This window comes from Lycium barbarum, chromosome 9, assembly GCF_019175385.1.
Source record: "Lycium barbarum isolate Lr01 chromosome 9, ASM1917538v2, whole genome shotgun sequence".
Taxonomy (NCBI): domain Eukaryota; kingdom Viridiplantae; phylum Streptophyta; class Magnoliopsida; order Solanales; family Solanaceae; genus Lycium; species Lycium barbarum.
This window is the reverse complement of record NC_083345.1, coordinates 6,347,610-6,370,764: the sequence shown is the minus strand read 5'-3', so window position 1 is coordinate 6,370,764 and position 23,155 is coordinate 6,347,610. Positions and strand designations below refer to the sequence as shown.

Here is a 23,155-nt window from a genome sequence, read left to right as displayed (position 1 = left end):
GGTCTAAAGAAGCTCATTACTATGGAACCAAGAAAAAAGGAATATAATTTATTATACATCACTAGTTCACTACGAGTTATCAAGAATCTTCCTTCGTACAGTGCAGAAGTATATCATCTATCTGTATCAAAAACTTGGAAGATGAACCCTTCACAAAATGAAATCATATTTTGGCTTGAACTGTTTCTAAAACCTCTTTTCTGAATTGATGATTCTAAACTGCTACTAACAAATGTAGGAGTTCATATCCAAATTTTCCCTCTTAACCAGTGTGGAAGGGAGGAAAAAAAAAAAGGAATAAGAAAAGAAAACACTATATAACTCAATCCAAAAATGATTTTTCTTTGCTTAATTTTAAAAACTTTGATGTATTTCTTGTAACTTGCATCTCCTATTATCTGCAACATTCATGAACACTCCGCGTCGTGCTTGCTCCTTGTTTCTTGTCTTCGTTCTTTCTTCATCAGTTGTGAGAAGCCAAGAACTGATGATCCAACAGAAAACCTATCCAACTTGGCATTCGTCGTAGTTGGTATAATCAGAAGTAAGGTGCTACCTCTATTATTTTCCTTGAACTGTGATCACGGGTTGTTCTCTTTCAAGTTCTGATATCACTATCAGCAAATCACCCGGTTCAAGAGAAAGGGGTTCGGATTTCGGGACCGGGTTGATAACCTGCAATGGATGAGGCATTAGGTTGAGCTCCAATGTCCGTTCTATCTACAGAAGAAAATCGATATTCTATACCTTCTTGTTGTTCTTCACATATCCGATAGCAACTTCTCTTCGCAAATGTGCTCTTTCAGAAAGTTCAGCAAATGAAGGTTTCTCACCTTCCTTCATGTAAAGGCGAATGTCCTGTAAATGAAAGATGAGAATATATTCATAACCAAGTCAAGTTTCCGTTACATTTAACACTATGAAAGACGAGACTGCAAGAGGGTCCATACAGTGAGATGTTTAATCTATGACAAAGTAATGGTGTTTGGAACTTAGGGCAATAAATAGGCCCTATACTTTTGCTTTACCACTCCGGTAGCACTACATTTCTACCATTCTCTTCTAATTCTATCTTTTACATCTTCATTTGTCATACCATTCTCCAGAAACATCGAGCCTTCACATTGAATTGTCTACATTAAGCACCACAATCCCATCTAATCTCACATCAGCTTCACTCTTCTTATGATGGCTAACTCCCGGAGCACATAATCTGTTTTACTTCTACTTATCCTAAAGCCTGTACTTTCAAGAGTGCGTTTTTATAGTAGAAGCTTTTGGTCGATATCTTGTTAGTTTCATCAATTAACATAATATCCTATGCATATAGCACACACAATCGGATATTAAAAAAAGACAATTATTACCTTAACATATATTTCATCTCCATCGATATTCAATATCTCTTTCCAGACCTCATTCAACTGACTATTTTCTGCAACTGTGCCAAAAAAAAAAAAAAAAAAAGAAGCAACCACAATTCAGGAATCACTTCTAACCTCACTAAGAAGAATCCATTGGCTTTTGTAAGGAAATATTTGAAACCTTGAGCAGTCACAAGACTCATTACTTCCTCTGAAGCAATGTAAGTGAGGGAAGGCTTGATTCTTGTAATCTGGAGAACAGAACATTCAGACATGCCATCAGAACTCCACAGCTTGAGAAAAACAAAGCCATGACTTACACATTTAGTTAAATTAACCAAGAAAAGCCCTCTTTAGAAACAAATTACCTGTTTACCCAATTTGGAATCAACAATTTCTGCAACAAGATTTTGCACCTGCAATTTGATCATTGATTCAGCACAGCAGAATAGTGAACCAATCAGTAGAGTTACTGACAATTTTCCATGTAAAGAAAAATACAGGAACAGTGATGAAATAAGACTATTTTCTTCAAACATCAGGCTACTCTGATCAGAAGATTTGAGCAGCGCTCAAACCATGAAAGATTTTGCATTGTAAAGCCTATATGAGGGATTGTTATGTTATCTTGCCAAACCTCAACCCAAATTAAATAGTTTAATTATAGCTTTGACCTAGAAATCATGAAAAAATAATCTAGAGCATTGAAAAATCAAATATATGAAAACCCTCAAAAATAGGAAATAGAAACTGGCACCTTTTTACCCCTTTTCTTTCTTTTTTTCTTCTATAAAGAGGATCACCTTTTTACATGACTGCTACTACATCAGCAACATAGTTTTTATTTTCAAAACATTTTGTAAGAAAGGGAAAGATTGTCATTAGATAAGCATACACGTCTCAGTAACTCCTGTCAGCTATATCACCATCTGCTAGAAATAATACCCAGTAAAGAAGGTTGCTAGATACATACATGATGTTGAAGAGTTACAACATGCATCTTGAAATCATGAAGGAGGTATCATTCTATGATGCAAGTAAATGAAATTGTTTTCTTTTGGTTTCAAGATACCAGTGACCGAGTGAAAAAGAAAAAAAAAGCTCCGAGAAAAATCTTCAGACACACCCTTTTCATTTTAGGATAAAAGTGGATATACAAAAGGTATAGTTTGACAAAAGATAGTTTATCTGAATTAGCCTTCGTTCTTATTTCCAAAGAAGGAAGGGAGCCTTGGAGCAACAGTAAAATAGTTTCCGTGTGACCTGGTCATGGGTTCGAACCGTGGAATCCTACATGAACGCGAGATGCTTTGTGCACCGGACTGCCCTTTTTTCTCTTATTTTCAAAGAAGACATAGTTCGACAAAGCTAATTCTTTGCTACTGTACTATGGGATACAAAAATTTTATGCAAGCTAAGAAAAGGAGTTACCCCGCGGTTGCAAACCCCCACACAGTACCACACAAATAACGTACTAATGATGAAGTAAGAAGGAAACCAAGACATATATTTCCAAAACTGCCAATATATCTTGTTTTAGAATTCCTAAAATCCCGTTGGCCATGCATGTCTAAAATCAACCATAGACCTCTCTGCATACTTAGACACACTTGAAACTTGTCTCTGATTTGTGAAAGGAATAGAGGGGAACATCTTACAGACTGAAGAACTTTATACAGAATAATGAAGGAGGAAATTAGATTTGTGAAGACATATTTGACCAAATACCTTCACGCCAAGCTTGTTGCAGATGTTTTCAGCAAGGAGGAGAGAATATACAGATTGCTTGTCTGCCTTCGATGCATCTGGATAAATGAAATATAAATTTAAACATGCATCTATATCACATATAAGATAACACCATTTCTCTTACCTCCAAGTAACCATTCTCTATCAGAAATTACGACAATGGAGAATGGAAATTCTTCGCCTTGTTTAAATGATTTTTGAATATTTGCAATGGTGTCCGTCAGCATGTCATAGTCCATTGGGTTTCCAACCTGTAAAATATTATGAATGTGGACGGATTAAGATGGACGGTTCTAAATTTAATCCAGGTAACCAACACAAGATAATGAGTCAGAAAAATACCCTGTGAGAGACTCGAACGTTTTTTAGCTTTCCCTGACCAGCAAGTCTGCTAGCCGTATGCCTGTCATCCATAGGGACATCTGATAACACCTCCTACAAGTTTATGGGACGCAAAACAAAAGGATAGAGAAGAAGACTTAGTTTGGTAGTAAGCAAATCTAAAGTCATAAAGTCCACTGATATGGCGATTAATTCAGATGCTAATCGTATGCTGTTGTTGCTAATCTCTATGCGTCACAGAAGTAAGACATTTGGAACACCAAAATGTTGTTTACGGGCTAACTCTTAGCAAGAAGCGACTGCATGAACCAGTAGGATAAAACAAGACCCTTGAAATAAATGTATGATTCTAAGGTGACGACCTACTAATTCCAGTAGAAAAGAAGCTAGAAAAGTGATGTGCCAACGAGGGGAGAAAGGAAAACTTGAGTCAAGGACCAGTTAACTGCAATATTGTATATTTGCAAGATGGCGGAGCCAGGATTTTCACTGAGGGGATACAAAATATAAAGAAATAAACATACGAAGAAGCCAAGGGTATTCAACGTCGATTAAATATACATAAAATAATTTTGACCTTGTATATAAAGTGTAATTTTCCAGTAAAGGGATTCGGATCCCTTGCGCACCCCTAGCTCCGCCAGCGAGTCGTGGCAAAGAAGCCAATGAAAAAAGACATGTGGCTCTTAATCCCAAATAATTAAAAAAGAAAAAGAAAACAAGCTTTTGAGCCACACAAAAAAATAAAATGAAAATCGTCTGTTTCTTTTTCTACTCTCCCCATTCATTTTCTCCCTTCCAACCCTCTCTTTTCAGTGCCATTGATTCCTCCCTACAACGCCATTGATTCCGTGGCCCAAATTCCCTAATTTCTTCACCCTTTCCAACCCTCTCTCTCTTCGCTGAAAAAAAATATTGGCGAATTCTTTACTCTTTGGTGTCTATCCACAAAATCTCTTTCCTCTCTCCTTTTCTCCTAGCAATTTCATTGGTATTCTTCAATCATGGTGGAAGAAGACGTCACACTCATCAGCAATTTACCCAAGGCCAAAACTTCCCACTTCAATATCTCCGACCAAGATGAAGTAAAGTCTCTTTGTACTTAAAATCAGTAGCAAGGTAGCATAATTTATTAACATTAGATAACCTTAAACGAAAGAAAACACCTCTGGATTATCTTCCTGAAATGTAATCCATAAATCACCTCGCTTGAAACTATGCAAATGTTGACAAGAAATTCATGGAAGAAATGATATGGTGTAGCAGGGCTGACAGAATCATGGTGTTTGTTGTGTCAATCCCTTGTATCTACTTGAAAAATAACAATCCAAATCAACCCCACTACTTAGAACCAAGCGTTTTGGTTGCATTTTACATTGCAACCCTTTTGAGTTTGACAATCTTGATTTTTCCTTGTCATGAATCCCAGAAATATCGACAGATGCCATGCAGAATCAAGAAAAGTGTGTTCCCCAATAACAAATTGAGAAGGTAATCATCCAATTATCTCCGCCTATATGTAGAAGCATGACTTACCAGTGTACTGCCAGGTCCTAGGTAATTGTCATATTCTTCAATCATTTCCACAATATCAGTCCGCCATCCCAGCATTAATATGCATTCTTTAGGTCCTGGACACCAATCAGATCCCTGTATTTAGATACTTACAGAGTTAGCTAAAATACTTAGCGATAAAGGTGGAAGGTGCAATGGCCATTCCTAATATGTTATACCTTAGATCCTGATTTTGTTCGTTTCACTATATTCTCAAGGCGTGTTCTTGTTATCTCCAAAGCATTACTCCGACGTTGTCCATTCTTTTCCACAGTGTAAGAATCATTTATGGCATTGTCACTTTCATCAGAAATATCTGAGTATGCAAGCTGCGGCCTTTTTTTCCCATGAACAGGTCCAATAAACAAAACCTGTATGATTAAAGTGAAAGAATCAGCATGCAAGCAAACTAAATTAGGGGACTATAGTAAAAAAATTATTTGAACTCTTGTACAATTTTCAGAACTTTCTGATGAGAACATACACAATATTGTGTGATCGAGTCAATTATGATCTTCTTAGATAAATGTGCTTCTAGTTAATATTCCTTTCTCCTACTTGAGACTAATGTAGGATGGCTTATACTAGATATACAGATTACAAATAAATAAGCAGCATACAATATCTTTAAAGGGCAGATGCAGAATAATTCTGATAGTATAAAAGCAGTGTATGAGTGTATCATTGTACTTTCACAAACTAGGTCTCCATAGAGAAGCTAGTATAAAAATCTTTGTTTCTCCACAGTGATAATCCAAGTCGATTTAACATCAACAGTTGGATTATTCTAACAGGTAACACAACTGCACTATTTGATGTTGAGAAACATACTTTATCAGTTTCTTCCAAAACTTCTTCATCCCTTGGATGGAAATTTATCTTCCCCTGTCGATAGAGACCGCAAACAACAGCCTGAATGAAAAGAAGAGTTGAAGATGACTTCAAGACCTACAAACTTTATGAAATCATTAGTTAAAACCATTCTAGTCAAAGAGACTACCTCTTGGAAGTCACGTCTTAATTGTTTATATCTTAGTCCCACCAGGTGAGGGAAACTGCAAAGGTTGAATACGTTCTCTGCCAGACGAAACCGTGTTCTTCTTAGAAAAAAGTGTTTAATCATGAAACAAATCCATGTACATTGCTATGCTAATTTTGTCACAAATATCTACAGGTAGATAAAGTGAGCGAAAGAACCTAACTAGTCATCATAACCAAACAAGCTACATAATATTTAACTCAAATTTACCACTGGATGATCCACTTTTTGACAAAAAATATATGCATTTGAGACCACTATCAGAATGAAGAACTAAAAAAATTGGAAGACAATCAGAGACTTGACAAATCTGCCTCTTCAGGTTATGCATTCAATAAAACGAATTCATGAAACAGAGATGATTTAGCCAAGAAACAGTACATTACTTCGATAATTGAGCAAATGTTTGTATATTTTAATGAGTCCCTTTTGGCGAGAACATTGAACAAACAACTTTGATGCGACATTCTGAACAGGTTCCACTCTCAATCCTGAAATTGACTTTAAGAGTTCGCATGTGTTGGAGCTCGAAACCTGAAAGAAATATGGGAAGGTGTCACTAACTTATAAATGAAAATTCAAGATGTTTGAAGTACTCTTTCAGAGCAACATACCTCAACTATGGTGGGCACAGAGATCATTTCTGGAAGGGGTTGAAGGGCTAGCACCGAGAGAAATGCATCTGTGTCGACCTCATACCTAATTAAATTAAGATTATCGCAAATAAGAAAAGAGGAGAAAGCACAAGCACTTGAAAGATTGACCTCTTTCAAGTGAAAATCATCATACTTTACCAGCTTCTAATGTTGTGAATCGCTCTTCATTATTTTCAATTTTGATGAATATGGTACTATGTTTGTTGGTTATTTTCCAAATATTGAACCAAAACTCGGAAAATTATCAAAACTCAAGAATAAAACTTCCTGAAGTCCATGCTGTCAATACAATTCTTTAAGTTGGGGAGCGTGGTGCTCCCATGTCTATTTGGAGGATAAATTTAATTAGTAGAAGTGATTTTAGTGTTTGCAGAACTCAACTAGGAACTTCCTTCCGTCCCTTTGACCACTTACCATTTGAAGAGAACTAAAGAACAAGACATTTGATACGACAAACATTTCATAACGTGCCCAAGGGAAAACAAGTCACTTACCTATTTCCCTTCGTTGGAAGTATGACAATTGCGCGTGCCTTATTGGCTGCAGCTCTTTCAAATGATTTTGTCATACTTAAACTGCAACTGTTAGAGAAAATGTATCAAATGTTAGATTGAAGGCAACTGAAATTACAACAACCTCAATTTAATTAATGGAGTAGCTTCACTAGGCACAGGTGATCTATATAATTAATGAAGTAGCTTCATTAAGACTCGTTTGTTCTTCTATAGCGATTTCCAGACCTCCGCAACCTAACATTTCCTTTTCTCTATGAAGAGACTCTGACCTCTTTGTAAGGACATCAATATGATTGAGATCTTTGGTGAGGTTGTCGGATATCTTGTCCATTTGCTTTCTTGGAAGATCAGATAGAAGAAGAATTCTTTGCCGCCTGCAAACAGGAAAAAGCACCTGTAATATTTGCAGCACTGTCCATAGTTTATATGGTAAACTCTAAGCAATGTAATTACCTAGCAGTGGCAGTACCTAAGCGAACAGCAAATTCGTGGTACTTATTGAGCTGCTTTAGTATAAAGTTCAGATGACTGTTAACTCCACAAATTATAATATGATCGGTCTCCAAAACGTGCATTTGTGCCCCTTCTCTGAGTCTTTGCATATTATTCTGTCCAAATGTTTGTCAGGGGACTGAGTACTGACTGCTGACATTAAGCTTGAATATAGCATTTTCAAGAGCTTACCCTAAATTGTTCGGTCATGGTGCTCAATAGGCGAGAATAAAATAGTATGCCCCATATGGCAAGGATGAAACCTATCACACGTTCAACTCTTGTTCTTTGCTGCAGTCAAATGCAATATCCTTTTAGTAATGATAATTGTTATGATCTAAATATTGCTAATCAGTAAGAAGATTACATTTTATCAACAAAATTCAAATGCGATAAAGATAAACCACACTTTCAGGTGAGTAGATGATGAACAGAGGCATGCCCAGGCCTCCCAAAAGCAGTCCTCCAAAGAGTTAGCACTACCCCTGCGTTGCCTCCATAATGCAAATACCCAAATCAGCAAACAAACACGTGGATAGGGAAACAGCTGGAGAAGAAGATCGGCATATTGAATAATTTATCGTATATTGCTTCAACAAAATTCACTATCAGATACAATATGAGACACGATAATATAGTGAAGCACACAATGAAAGCAGTGATAAAACTATCTCATGGATAAGATAATATCCATAAATGTTGCTTTTAAATCTGAAAGCAACTAACCACCAAATACTGCCAAATTTTCATACAAGAGAAAGTTAAAAGTGAAGAAGATTCCTAATAGACAGTGCTTTCAGTAATAGGAAAAAAATAAAGGGAAAGAAAAGAAAAGAGAGGGAAAGCGAGGAAAATAAGATAACAAGAGAAGTAACATGACTGACTGGAGCATGGCATAAGTGAAACCAAATAAACATGCAGGTAGCTTTATCATGGGTTAAAATCACGTCGGAACTTGAAATACACTTAAGACTGGCTTTGTACCTCTGGTGCAATTAAGTATTCAGATAGTATTTATTTTATTCAACATCCTAAAGAACTTTCAACTTTCTTAAAGTGGTCACTATTAGTTGATAGTGGCTAATCGAGAGTATACTAGATATTTTTCGCCATTAGCTCATACTCCCTCTGTTTCAATTTATGTGAACCTATTTCCTTTTTAGTCCGTGCCAAAATGAATGACCTCTTTCCTAATTTGAAAACAAATTCACTTTATGAAATGATTTACAGCCACACAAATATTCAAGACTTATTTTGAACCACAAGTTTCAAAAGTCTTCACTCTTTCTTAAATGTCGTGCCCAGTCAAATGGGTTCACGTAAATTTAAACGGAGGGAGTACAATATAAGGCTTGGTTTGTCACATATGCATGTTAGCATGCGTTTATACCAAAAAGCATCAACTCTTCTGTGAGTCTTCATGTTGAAGTATGTGACAATCTCATCTAAAAGCTACACCTATTAGAGAGAGCACACTTTTATTTACTTAATTATGATATGTCTCACCATGCCTCCTCACGTGCTCATGGGCCAAAGCACGTGGAAATCCTTTTTGATGATGGATGGCGGTGTGACTCGATCCTAGGATAACTGGTTCTTCAGGAACTGCCAAAACACTAATGACCTCTATAATAGGTGATGAGGTAACAAAGGCAGGAGAAATCTACAAAATGCTTCTGCTAAAGAAGGTGCTTTAAGAAGATCTTTGGAAATTAGTACAAGAAAGGATTACTCGGCATTTGTAAACGATAAACTTAATCTTCCTATAGGTTTCATACATTTGTAGATAACTTGAGTACAAATAAGTATGTATACCGAATATCATGTCTGGAAGAGTTACCTGAATTTAAAGAACAGAAAACCACCAATCATCACAAATGAGAAGCATGATACCAGAAGCACAATAAAAAACCTGCACAAAATGGAAAATTGATGATTCACCTTTCCCAGAAAAAATCCGAATAAGGTCATGTGTTGCATTTTATGAACGCGCTACAAAGAACTACCGTCTGCATATACGTTTTTCCTATCCCTCCATGCATTATAATCTTAAACTAGCTAGAAGGATGGTAGACCAGTACAAAGATTACAACTAAAAGTGCATTATTGCAACTGAAATGAGAGAAAATAGTAAGTTCAGATGACCTAAAACCCTACTAGTACAAGTCCATGAATACTTCAAAAGTTATACGTATTACGATTCAGGTCCAGAACAAAATTAAAGAAGTAACGAGTACGAGTTTCCTGATTCAAGCCACCTATATTTTATTTTTACAAAGCAAACTTCTAATATTTGTCTAGCACGTGACGTGATGTCATTTCTGCACCCATCAACGAGCTAAGCCATTGAGAAAGATAAATAGAAAGGCAACATACATAAAAGGAGGTATAATTGGCTTACTTACATAGCGACATTTTTCTCTAGTTGTATGTTGAACAAATATATTAACCGTGCTAAACTCCATTTGATGTCTTTCAGTGAAGGAAAGGACACATCCAACTGAAGTGGTATTGGTTTATTCACGGAATTAGAAAGACAAGCAAAGGGTAAACTTTGAGCCCCTGATGTTTGAGTTACAAAGAAGAATAACTCTCGGATCATCCCCATCTTCTTACCAATTAGATTTAGAAGCTTCAATTTAATCAGGAAATAAGATGCCAACGAAGCTATTACAATTTTAGCTGGGAAGTCCTGCACATTTAAACATTCTATTAGTAAATATAACATGATAATATAGATCCACCTTTGAGTGTTTCCACTAAAAATTTCGACATTGCAGAAATCGGTTTATAGAAGAACTCGCACAAAGTTGGACAAAAAATTACATCTCAACGGAATACAGAATGGAAAATTCCTCGGTATAATGGAAGTGGAATCAGCTGAAACATTGGAAGAAAAGTGGTAGCTGTATACTCCCAATGGCTCCAATATGGAGCTGAAGTTTACATCATCAAGAACCAACCTCACAACTTGATATGCAGTTTTCCTCATCAGACTTTCTAAACATTATACTAAACAATAGGAGAATTTGTAACCTACCTCAATTTTTCAGGGCAAAGATGGCAATATCTAGAAGTTAAGATTTTCCACTATCCTGGGACCTGGGTGCAGTGTCGTATTTACAGAACTAACATAGCAACCAAATACTTACTTCATTAAAAAAATGGAATTTTCCCTGTACTATGATGGAATTTTAAAAAAAAATCTGTACAGATACTAATTTCCTGTAGATATCTGAAGGTGGTCAACTTAAGTTTCAAGGTGAGAACTGAATCCGAAGCAGATCATGAAATTCTAAGAAGGGTCCACAGAGAAGTACGACTAGGTTTTTCATAGACAACCATCAAATTCAGTTTGCTAATATCTTGATTATTGATAAGACCAACTACCCAAATTTGGGGGAAAATACTATAGTGTTGAGAGATGTTATTTTGCCTTCAGTAAATAATTCAGCGCCAGAACCAAAAGCAACAAACTTCAAAGAAATCTGACAGCAATAACCCTGCACGAAACACTGAATTCTTTTTTCTTGATAGTAGAGGAACCATTAAACTATATATCATCCATGGCCGAAAGTAAAACGGAATTAAATCTAAAGAATCAAATACTAATTATTCTAGAATCCTTCAAAAATTCTGTTCAAAACTGAAAATAATTTACAGTTAGATGCAAGAAGCATTGGGACCTGAGAACTATTCTTCAAATACATTTCAAATGGCTGAGGATTCAGATTTTCCCATATATTCATGTTTCCAAAGGAACTTAGCTCTCTGCATGTCGTCTGTTGAATGCTTGGCAGGTTTCCTGGTTGAAAAGAAATATAATGATGAGTTTTTGAACTTTCATGAACTTCAGCTGCATTGGAGCTTATTTCTGGCATAAGCACTCATACAGCATACTGAAAATAAACTATCTAGCTACTCACCTTTACTTTTGGCCAGCCAGTCATTCATCCAAAAGGCAGAAACATGGTTTCTTCGACAGGGACAAGCCAATGACTTTCTGGAAATTAAAATAGCTTTAGTTAAAACAACTCGCACAAAGGAGAGGTTCTATATCACATGAATATTTTAGGCTGTAGCTGCAAGACCTAGCAGCCTTATGCACAAATATCTGAGCTTATGTATTCACTTTAGCAAGCCCTGATTTAATACAACCAACAAAATTTCTGACTGAAATTGTATATCCAGTCCATAATCAACATACTATTTGAAAGAACCCTTACTGATTTGCAACCACTTTTTAACTTTACCTATTCAGAACTGTCACTTTAGAATATCCATTATAAAATTGTGTTTCTTCAAGTTTGTTAAATCAGAAAGATGCGACATTTTGGTGGAAAACAGGTTGAGTGGGATATTTCTAGACAGCGAAAACAAAGAACACCATAGTTCAATTTTCAATACACAGAATATTGGGAATAAGAGACTTCCAACAGTCAAAATTTCCCACTAAACTAATCAAGTAACTGCAGTAGTTTCTTCCACCTTAGGACAGTGTTCTCCCGCAATCTAAGTCTTAAGATTAGGAAGTCGTGTTCTATTTTGGTGACAGCATGATATGCAGCTAACTGAAATGGAGGAAAGTCCAACACTAACGATTCTGTTTACAGGACTTCTTATTAATGCTAATCGCAAAATGCCTTGGCTATATCTGTGAAGATGGAAAAATGGTACGGCAGAGCTAAATTGGTTAAGGTATTTGAAGGATTTCTAAATAATCCCAACACTTACTACTCCTAACATTGTGATTACTATAGTTCATAACTTCTTTTTATTGTATGCCATCATAAGAATTATTGTGCACAGGACTATAATGTTATTTTTTTTATCAAAGTTCTCAAATTCTGCATAAAGTTTGTATCTTTTTACAATAAAATGCAATTAGAACTTCAAAAAATACACAAAGATGCAAGAAACTCAGATTAGAACACACTAAAATGAGTGCCTAAATGGTAATGAAATGTTGAAATTACTTTCAAACTTACAATACTTAAATACACCCAAAGAACAAAACTTTCAAGTGTCTAAAGTTCACTTGCACATTAATAATCATACTAAACCACATAATATAAAACATATTCATAACAAACATATACAAACAAACCTTCTATAAGGAGAAATCTGATAGAATCTTGGATTCAGTATTGGAGTTGATGGACAATGCAATTGAAGCATTTTTCTGTTACCCTTTTCTTGTTTCTTGATTATGTAATGACCCTTTGAATAATTACAGAGAAGGAAGAGATTAAAGGCATTGTTTTCCACGAAATGTTTTCAAGATTTTAATATTAGAAATGCGTGCTAAGCTATAATTATGGAGTGTGGAGGAAGAAAATCACTTTCGGTAAAATATATATATATATATTAATTTGAGTGAGTATTAAAATATAGGACATAGACTAAGCATAGCTTGGATTTTAGCAGTTGCTGTTTATTAACATGTTTGCCATTTGTATACGTGTGTTCTTCAGTTCCTGTTTCATGTATCAGAAAGGGAAGGGGAAAAAAATTAATAATAATAAAAAAAGAATGTATGGTTCTTTTAATTTTGTTTTTTTTCTGAAAATATCTAAAAGGGGTCTTATTTTCCAATATAAAAAAGGATCCAAAAAGTCTATATCTGTTAGTCCTTTTTTTTTTTTTTTAACTTCAATAATACTCCCTCCTGTTTAAAAAGAGCGTTCACTTATCAAATAAAAAATAATTATTCTTATTTTTTCAGATTTGCGCTTATAAAGTGTTATTCTTATTTTTTCAGATTTGCGCTTATAAAGTGTTAAGTGATTAAATCTCAATACCTATTTAATTTAATTAGGGATAGTTTAATCTAATTATCTATTTTTACCTAGAAATTAATATTTTTAAGTGGGTGTGTAAATGGCTAAATGGACACTCTTTCTAAACGAGAGGAGGTAGTATCATTTTTGTTCTTAATTCATACATGTCATGATGATCAGAAGTATCTCAAATAGAGAAAAGTTGGGGTAATTATCATCCAACTTTTTGTTTACTACACCAAAATTTTAAAATTATTTTTATTACAGAAAAAGAACTCAATACATCTACATATTGCAGAAAATTAGAAACATGAAAAAAAAAAAGTCAGATTCTGAAAAATACAAGTAGGCCACCATAAAGATTAAATTATCTCGTAAGTATAGTCACGTCAACAACTCACCTTACATAATATGCCTCGTCGCTTAAAAAAAGCTATTTTTGAACTCAACTTATACTATCTAATGTCTCTTTCAACCCAAGCTAGTTTACATAATATTCAAGTCACACATAGTATTTATATTTTTTAAGAAAATCTAAAATTTTATCTTTTAAGTGATATCGTGTGAATGTTACGTAGATGAGTTATTGACACAACAAACTACTTGTGTTCTCGAATTGAATTATCTGATGCTTCTTATTTTATTTTTATTTAGTAACTATTACAATTGAGTTACTTTTCGCTATAAAAAATAATAATAGTAAGTGCGATGCGATAAGTTGGAATATGAAGCACCATTTGTCACTTTTCGCGACAACGACTTTTCTATTGAACTAATACGCTTGTTTGTGTATTTATCACACATCAAATTTTTGGAATACATATATGGGGACAAGAAAAGATGTAGGCTTAGCCTAACACAAACCAAACGGATATCATAGCTACCTAGTATTTTTATTATTTAATAGACAAGTATTTTTTTCATAGGGAAAAGGATCAAATATACTTTTCTATTTTAGTTTATTGGTTAAATTTGTCCTCCGCTAGTCAAAGTAGGCAAATATACCCCTCTGTTAGCTAAAATATACACATATAGCCTTTGGATGGATGAAAATCCCAAATCAACCAAAATTATCCAATTTCAATTAAAATTATCTGACCTGCCTATTATAACCCGACTCGTGACTCCATCTCCTCTTCCTCACTGTTGCTTGCTCCATAACCATCATTGCTGGCGAACTCGTGACACCGGAGCTCCGGCGAGCTCCGGCCATTATCACCCAGAAAGAAACACTCATTCTTGATATATACATTGTTGATAACATTTTTAAGCATAGTGGGAGAGGAGAAATTTTGGTCTGATATATAATTGTATCAGACACGTAATATTTAGAGGTACTTTTTTTTTTCTTTCTGTTCTTTCAATATTGTTGTGCATTTCTTTTAATGTACAAGCTGAGTTATTTTGGTTATAGTACTTTTTCAGATCCTAGCATTGTCTTTGCTAGCTTTTTTTTATTTCTTTTGTTTTCCTAAATCAATATGAATGATATATTAAACAAATTCTTCGGATGATAGCTGTATCTTTTAGAAGCCTTGGTCCTAGTGCTAAGTTCTATCTTGCAGCTGCAGTTTCTGATTTCTATGTACCTGTGGGAGAGCATGGTAATCATTTATTTCTTCTTGCATTGTGAAGATGTGGTTGTCATTTGCTAAAATGATGTGATAGTGGCCGGAGTTCGCCAGAGTTTCGGTGTCAAGAGCTCGCCGGAGCTTCGGTGTCACGAGCTCGCTGGCCATGATGGCTATGGAACAAGCAGGAGAGGAGATGGGGTCGCGGATCAAGTTATAATAAACGGGTTGGATAATTTTAATTGAAATGGGATAACTTTGGTTGATTTGGGATTTTCATTCATCCAAGGGGTATATGTGTATACTTTGGCTAACAGAGGAAATTTAACCAATAAATTAAAGTAGAGGAGTATATTTGGCCCTTTTCCATTTTTCATATTAAGCAAAAACATAGCTAATGGATTGAGATGAACACAAGAAGATTTTTTTTTTAAAATTGTATGAAGTATACTTTGAGGGATTGACTTCTGAAAAGCGAATACCTTGTGAGCCCAATAAAAATTAAGAACAATAAGTTTCTCATCACCAGAAATCAAATAGCCGCTAGAATCATAATAAAAAGATACATATGGCCCAAAAGTTGCACCAAGGTCTTGCCTAACACCTAGAGGTGTTAAAATTGGCTGGCCCAGCCCAACCCAATCCAGCCCTAAAGGATCAAAGAATTAAATGGGTTAGGACGGGCTGACCCTTTTAATTGAAGGGCTTGCAAAATGACAGCCCAACCCAGCTTTAAGCGGGCCGCAGGTCAGGACGGGTCAGCCCTTTAAGTTTTTTATCTTCCGAAATAATATTTTCTAAGTGATTTTTGGTACAATTTGAACATGAAACTTTTGCAATATGAAATAGAATCTTCTACCACCCATTCTTCCGCAAATTCATATCAAGAGAATAAAAATAAAATATTATTTTTAATTACTAATTCTGATCACGTTCAAAAGAAATTAAATATAATATAAATTCTAAGACTAAAAAGAATTACTCCAATTTCTAATTACTACTTAGTAGTAAGTATTTTTTTTTTCTCATTACTTTTTATCTTTTTGTTTAATTTACTTATATATATTTTTAAAATTTATTTATTTATTATTCTTTTCTGGCCTCAAGGGCTGACGCAGCCCAACCCTTGAGGCCGGCGGGCTAAGAGAGGCTGGGCTTTTGAGCCTCACTTCTATACAGGCCAAAGAAATCTTAGCCCAACCCTACTTAAATAAAGGGTTGGGTTGGGCCGGCCTGACGGGTCAAGCCCATATTGACAGCTCTATTAACACCTAGTATCAAATAGATATAATTACGGCCACATATATTATTTAACTAGCAAACTATGCTTGTGCGATGCACGGGGCCCAACATGATTAATAACCATATTTTGTCAATTTAATTATTTGAAGAGACTTAGACAGAAATTTTATAAAAATGGACGTAATATGGTAAATCACATAATTTTAATCCCTAAGTAAAATTCTCAAATTGCTAAATGAAAATATAAAATAATAAATTTTAAAAAGGTGAAGAAACAATAACCAAACAATTGCAAAGAAGAATAAAATAAGCAACAAAATGGAAAATTAAATATCAAAGAAAAGAGGAGCAATGAAAAAGTAAAGAGGAGAAACGATTAAGCGAAGAAGCAATCCACAAATGAAACCCCTCAGCAAGTCTCCATGTTTTATTTATTTTCCTCTTATTTTTTTTCCTTAATTTCTCAATTGTTGTTAAAATTTATCTTCTTTTGGTTATATCCGCCTCTTTTTATATTTAGTAATTTGACAATTCAAATATCCTACATGTCAAGTTTATAATCAGAAGATTCAAAAGATATTTTATTATATTATAAAAAAATTAATTTAGAACCACAAGATTCAAAAGTCTATTTTTATTGTCTAGTCAAACTTAGACACTTAAATTGAGAGTATGTGTCAAATGAAGGAAATGAAATAATAATTAAGACACTGCAGACACGTGGGGACCTAAAAAGTAAATACATAAGAGGTAGAATTAATGTTAAACTTCTGAAGTGTAGAAGTTTAAATTAAAAAAAAATGGACGTATTATAGTAAAACACATAATTCTAATCCCTAAGTAAAATTCTCAAATTGCTAACTGAAAATATAAAATAGTAATTTTTGAAAAGGTGAAGAAAAAATAACCAGAGAATAGCAAAGAAGAATAAAATAAGCAACAAAATGGAAAACTAAATATCAAAGAAAAGAGGAGCAATGAAAAAAATTAAGAGAAGAGATTAAGCGAAGAAGCAATCCACAAATGAAACTCCTTAGTGAGTCTTCATATTTTATTTCTTTTCCTTTTATTTTTCCCCTTAATTTCTCAATTGTTGACAAAATTTATCTTATTTTGGTTATGTCGCCTCTTTTTATATTTAGTAAGATGACAATTCAGATGTCCTATATGTCAAGCTTATAATCACAAGATTCAACGGATATTTTATTATATTATACACATTTTTAATTTAAAATCACAAGATTCAAAAGTTTATTTTTATTGTCTAGTCAAACTTAGACACTTAAATTGAGATAAAGGGAGTATATGCCAAATGAAGGAAATGAAAGGATAATTGAGACACTGCGGACTCGTGTATACCTAAAAAGTAAACACATAAGAGATAGAATTAATGTTAAATTTCTGAAATGTACACATGTTAGTCCCTGCTTAACGTACAATTTCATGTGCTTTCTATAATAGATAGAGTAATAAAATGAAGTGTAGAAGTAAAGACATATGATAACGTAAAAGTGGAATACACGTGTACATGTGGCAAACCAAGTAATAGTACTTGTTAAATGAAGTGGAACCACAACTGGAAAAAAAAAAAGGGAAAGAAACCAAGTACAATTAAAATAAATCCAAATTTTATGTACAACTCAGAAATAAATACATGTATATACGAGAAGAGAATAAATATTCAGCAAGAAAAGGAAAAGTCAAAAGTGAATAAGTAAAAGTGCACGAAAGAAATAAATTTGTATAGGAGAATTAAAATTGAACTGCATACGTCTATACATAAGAAGAGAATAAATATTCAACAAGAACGTGAAAAATCAAAAGTGAACAAGTAAAAGTGCACAAGGAAATAAATGTGTCGGAGAATTAAAATTGAAGTATATACGTCTATACATGTGAAGGGAATAAATATTAAGGACTATGACATATGTCCACGTGGGATAAAAAAATAGTTAGGTAAAGTGTACATGTTATATAGCTTACGGTACAAGCATTAATTGCGTGTACAATTTGTAAAGCTTTTGGTACAAGTTAGTGATGCTGTGTTAGTCCTCCTTAGCCGTTTATATATAATAAAAAAATATATAGAAATATTCTTTTATGGCATTTTGAATGGTGTGCTACTTTAATTAGTATAATAGATTTTTTAGCACTTCTCTTAAAAAAAATTATCTTTGCTTCGTAGAGCAAATCGAGCTTAGTTGCATCATATCATTTCATGGCTTATTTTAGTTTTAGATGCATCTCAAACTTAGAAACTACAAGCCTGATAGGAATTATTAATAACAGTATTACAATCGTTATATTATTAATCTCGAGATAACTTGATCTTATGAATCAAACGATTCCTTAATAGTCAAATGAAATTAACATCTAAATATGAACGAACGTATTGTCACATGCCGTCAAATACTTGTGAAAACTTGATGCTTAATGTTCATTATCAAAATGCCAAATGATAAAACTTGATGTTCATGTCCACTAATTGTCAAAATGGCAAAATGAATTAAGTTAAAGATGATCATTATTTGATTTATCATAAAAGTCACAAGGCTTTGGCCTACATCTGCTGGTTCCATGCAACAACCGCCCTTTCATTTGTTGGACTTTTAACAAAGTTGAAAATATTTTTGGGACAGTTAAAGAAACATATACCACAAAATTGGGGATTTAACTAAGTGTTTGTCATCATCTCATGTTTGAAAATAAATTCCAGTGGTGGAGTAATTTTATCCGATCCATAGCATAGATAGAGATATAATATTTGTTCTAATGAATACCTGCTTTTAGCGCTATGCTACATTATTTAGCAACAAACTGAGATATATTTGTTTTTTTTAACAAAAGCAAATCGAATTTTTTTAACTAAAATAGTAAAATATCAACCACTTCTTTCATATACAATCATTAGTACAACAGGTAAATTATCATTTAAAAAAAAAAAAAAAAGAAGAAGAAGAAGAAAGATATGCACCGTAAGTTGCCTTGACTCTAATTTGATTTTATCTAAATCAGTTAAGGTTTAGTTAAAAGAGATTAAAGGCAGCCAAGCCACTACTTGTTTAGAGAAAAAAAACCTTAATCGGCCAAATTTAATGGTGATTTGAGCTAGTTGACTATATGAAAAACTTAATTAGCTAAACTAAGATCCAAACATGATTTTCTAAAAAAAAGAAATTTGAGATTACTATTGCTTTGTCAATCAATAAAAACAATTTAGATTATACAAGCTTAACATGGTTTAACATTTTGGAGAAATCATTTGATATTTCAAACATAAAACTGATCATCTGTAGAAAGTTTGAAAATTTGATCCGCGAAAGGTGTCTCGGATTTCCCAACAATTGATAATAAAATATTTGGGTAGTTTAACAAGCTAAGAGGCAGGAAATTAAAATCATTGGCTTAACTCCTATTCCTTCCAGTTCAAAAAGATTGTCCACTTACCAAATGAAGAAAGAATTGACTCATTTTCTGGATTTGATCTTATTAAGTGTTAAGTGATCAAATTTCAATACCTAATTAATTAGGAGCGGTTTAGTCAAATTATTTATTTTTGCTTAAGAATTAGTATTTTTTTAAGATATGTGCAAATGGCTAAGCGGACACTCTTTTTTAACCCGAGGGAGTGTAGTATAGCTCAATCATTCAATTAAGAAATGCACCTTGTTTTCTTAATAGAAATATAAACATGGTTAAAAGAGATAATATCAAGGCTATAGTTCCCTTTTTGACGTATTGTGGTATCCTTTGTTGAAGATCGTTTACTTAATTCGAAGTGAAGTCAGGTCAAAGTTGTATATAATATGAAATTTAGAAGAATCTAGAGAAAATTCGAACTCTTAGGTATCATCAAAGAAGAGAGAACAGTTAACCGATCCTGCATTTCAGAACTGGAAAATGAATTATGTAGAGGACAAGTATCTATTTTATAAGAAGAAAATCAATAAAGAAATGAATTACTTCATACAAGTAACCGAACCAACAAGGGATATAGTGGGATGATTGAGATTCCCGTGCTTTCATTTTTTTGCACGGATTGCCCTTCTTTTGGGGTGGTCTTTAATTTCCCCCCTTCATATTTGTGTTCTTTAAGTTTTGCCCTTCGCTTGGATACCTGAGGTTCTGGGTTCAAATCCCCGATCAAGAAATAAAAAAATAATTTCGCAAGGCAGGGCTGGGGGAGTATATGCCGGATCTGGCATACAATCCTTAAGGAAAAACTAAAGTTATGCCGGAGGGGGCAGACTTTGCTTTGAGACATATATTTTATTTTATTTTACTTTTCAAGGCAAACTTTTAATTATGCCTTAAGGAAAAGTTTCGCCTTATGGGGCATACTTTTAGTTATGCCTTAACTAAAAGTGTGCCCCATAAAATATAACTAAAAGTATGCCCCATAAGGCGGAACTTTTCATTAAGGCAACATTAAAAGTTTGCCTTAAGGAAAAATTCTGTCTTATGAGGCATACTTTTGGTTATGCCTTAATTAAAAATCTGTCTCATAAGGCATAGTTCCTTATGGAAAAGTTTTGCCCTATAAGGCATAACTAAAACTATGCCTTGAGGAAAAGCTATGCCCCCTCCGGCATAACTTTAGTTTTTCCTTAAGGACTTTATGCCAGATCCGGCATACACTCCCTCCAGCCCTGCCTTGCGAAATTATTTTTTTATTTTATGCCTGAGCGGGAGTTCGAACCCAGAACCTTAGGTATCCAAGCTAAGGACAAAATTTAAAGACCACAAATATGAGGGGCAAAATTTAAAGACAGCAAATATGAGTTCTCTACATAACTAGAGGTCTCAGCTTCGCAGCCAGGGGTGTACAAAGTAAACCGACAAACCGCATCAAACCGATAAACCGAGTCAAACCGAGAAAAAAACCCGATTAGTGGTTTGGTTTGATTTGGTTTGGTGTTGAAAAAAAAAACCCGATCATAATTGGTTTGGTTTTAGCTAAAAAAAGTCAAACCGAACCAAACCAACCCGACATTACATGTATTCAGTTTTTAAAATATTTATTTGTACTGTAATTTATAAATATTTCTTAATTTTTTAGTAGTTTTTTTATCTATTATCATATTATTCAAGCTTAAACTTAGAATTTTGAATATCAATAAATTTTATATCTTATGGATGTTAGTAACTCATATAAAGTCCACCAAAACCAACTCAATACTAATACTAACAAAAGAAATTCAATTTACCACTAGGAATGAAAATAATATTGGATATCTATTCTTTAGTTTTGTATAATTGGTTTAGAGAGTGAAAATACATAACTTAAGTTTTTTTTCTTGTCATGTAATTAATACTTATTAGCCGTACTTATTTTAGCATGACTTAGTATTTTTAGATTATGGTCATTTTCTTTATGGCTTATTAATTAGCAATATTTATGTTAACCGATTTTATTATCTTTTGTTGAATATTTTATTACAATGTCATCACTCTTCTTGCATTTTGTGTTATTTTCTTATGAAACACCTTAATTATATAGTTGTATCTTATTAGGACTAAAGAAATATTTGAAGTAAAAGTTATATATTTTGTATCAAGACTATTCAAAAAAAAAACCCGAAAAACCCGAGAAAACCGAATAACTCGAGAAAATCCGAGGTTGAAAAATCCGAATTTTATTGGTTTGGTTTGGTGTATAAATTAAAAAATCCGATGCAATTGGTTTGGTTTGGTGTTTAAAAAAACTGAACCAACCCGATCCATGTACACCCCTATTCTCAGCCTAGGTATATAAAACTTCTTGGTAAAAGGGCTCTATCCTCCTTAGTGAGCCTAGGCGACGTAAAACCCGAAGTCGAGCCAGTAGACTTTGGATAGCAAATGGTTTTAACCACGCGCAAAAGTGGGCTTTAGTCCATCATATAGGCCTTTTCTCTTCATTGGTTCAACATGACTGTTGGACTTACCCCAACTCAACTTCTTCTTGGGCAGCTACTCCAGAACCCCCTTCAGGTTCGAAAGGGCTTCTGTCATAACCCTATTTGAGGTCATGATCAACACTTAAAAGATTTTTTTTATTTTTTTTTAAAACCCGGCGTCTAGTATCTAGATTGGAGTCCGACTAATTCGGATGCATGAGAGTGCAATGAAGGACTCTAGCCTAACCCACCCTTTTCATCGACTTGTTTTTCAATCAAAGCAATTTCATAAATGTAACAGTGAATCAGCGGGACTATCATACTTTGGAGGTATATAAGATGCTCCCTACCAAACGCGACCAACAGTACTCAAAACAGTTTAGTCTTTCAGACTAACCAACTCAAAGTACCAATTGAAGTATCCTGTCTCAAGTGGTATGCTTTATAAATACCAAAACACCTCTAGTTTGGTATCAATTTTTCTTTACATTTTCAAAATAAATTAATACCAAAACACAAAAAAGCTAAGAATAAGTCACAAGTAATAGTCCTGCTGATCCATGTGGAGCACAGTGCACTGCAAGAAATCGATTGGCGATTTCAAGTAGTGATTTGTGGTCTACACATAAACCATGGCCCTGAACTTGCAAGAGTTTTCAGAAGGTCAAATGATAGATACTACAATTTGAGGGTCTATTTAGAACAACTATTTTTTTTAGCTATAATGGAAACAATTCTTGTCAAAATAACAAATGACAAAAGTCTGCACTTTTAATCTACTTTAGAATAGACAAGGCCCTCTTAAACAAAGCTATCCTATATTCAATAGTTCTTTGGTATCCCAACCCAACTCTCATGATCATACCAGCAAAATTAGCGCCCTATAATGCTTTCACCTTCCAATGCATACTTGCTTTCATCAAATATTACTACTAAATTGAAGGAAGATTCGCTCTTTCTTAGATCAATAAG

At 34.0% G+C, this 23,155-nt stretch overlaps 1 protein-coding gene across 2 annotated transcripts; it reads right to left on the bottom strand.

Annotated features, from left to right (window-relative positions):
• LOC132608781 (putative ion channel POLLUX-like 2) lies at positions 1 to 13,190 on the bottom strand. 2 transcript variants are annotated; one of them, XM_060322525.1, is made up of 24 exons: positions 12,819 to 13,190; positions 11,638 to 11,714; positions 11,398 to 11,516; positions 10,117 to 10,403; positions 9,552 to 9,623; positions 8,121 to 8,196; positions 7,904 to 8,002; positions 7,673 to 7,827; positions 7,489 to 7,593; positions 7,199 to 7,285; positions 6,663 to 6,747; positions 6,435 to 6,582; positions 6,010 to 6,086; positions 5,841 to 5,921; positions 5,189 to 5,380; positions 4,992 to 5,105; positions 3,456 to 3,548; positions 3,238 to 3,364; positions 3,093 to 3,169; positions 1,733 to 1,780; positions 1,546 to 1,615; positions 1,368 to 1,441; positions 748 to 858; positions 1 to 675 (listed from the first exon to the last, which is right to left on the bottom strand). In XM_060322525.1, the coding sequence occupies exons 1-24, from the start codon at positions 12,887 to 12,889 to the stop codon at positions 562 to 564; spliced, it is 2,559 nt and encodes an 852-aa protein (XP_060178508.1). In that variant the 5' UTR covers positions 12,890 to 13,190; the 3' UTR covers positions 1 to 561. The 2 variants fall into 2 exon arrangements, with proteins under 2 accessions (XP_060178508.1, XP_060178507.1); XM_060322524.1 differs by having other exon boundaries at positions 8,121 to 8,205; positions 12,819 to 13,189.
• Positions 13,191 to 23,155: the final 9,965 nt, after the last annotated feature.

Excerpts from the sequence above, each read along its gene's own strand:
- LOC132608781 (XM_060322524.1), bottom strand. The coding sequence starts at position 12,889 with ATGCTTCAATTGCATTGTCCATCAACTCCAATACTGAATCCAAGATTC. Across the intron at positions 7,594-7,672 it reads TTAGGTACTGCCACTGCTAG|GCGGCAAAGAATTCTTCTTC; the intron begins GTAATTACATTG and ends TCCTGTTTGCAG. Across the intron at positions 3,365-3,455 it reads ACGTTCGAGTCTCTCACAGG|GTTGGAAACCCAATGGACTA; the intron begins GTATTTTTCTGA and ends AATATTTTACAG.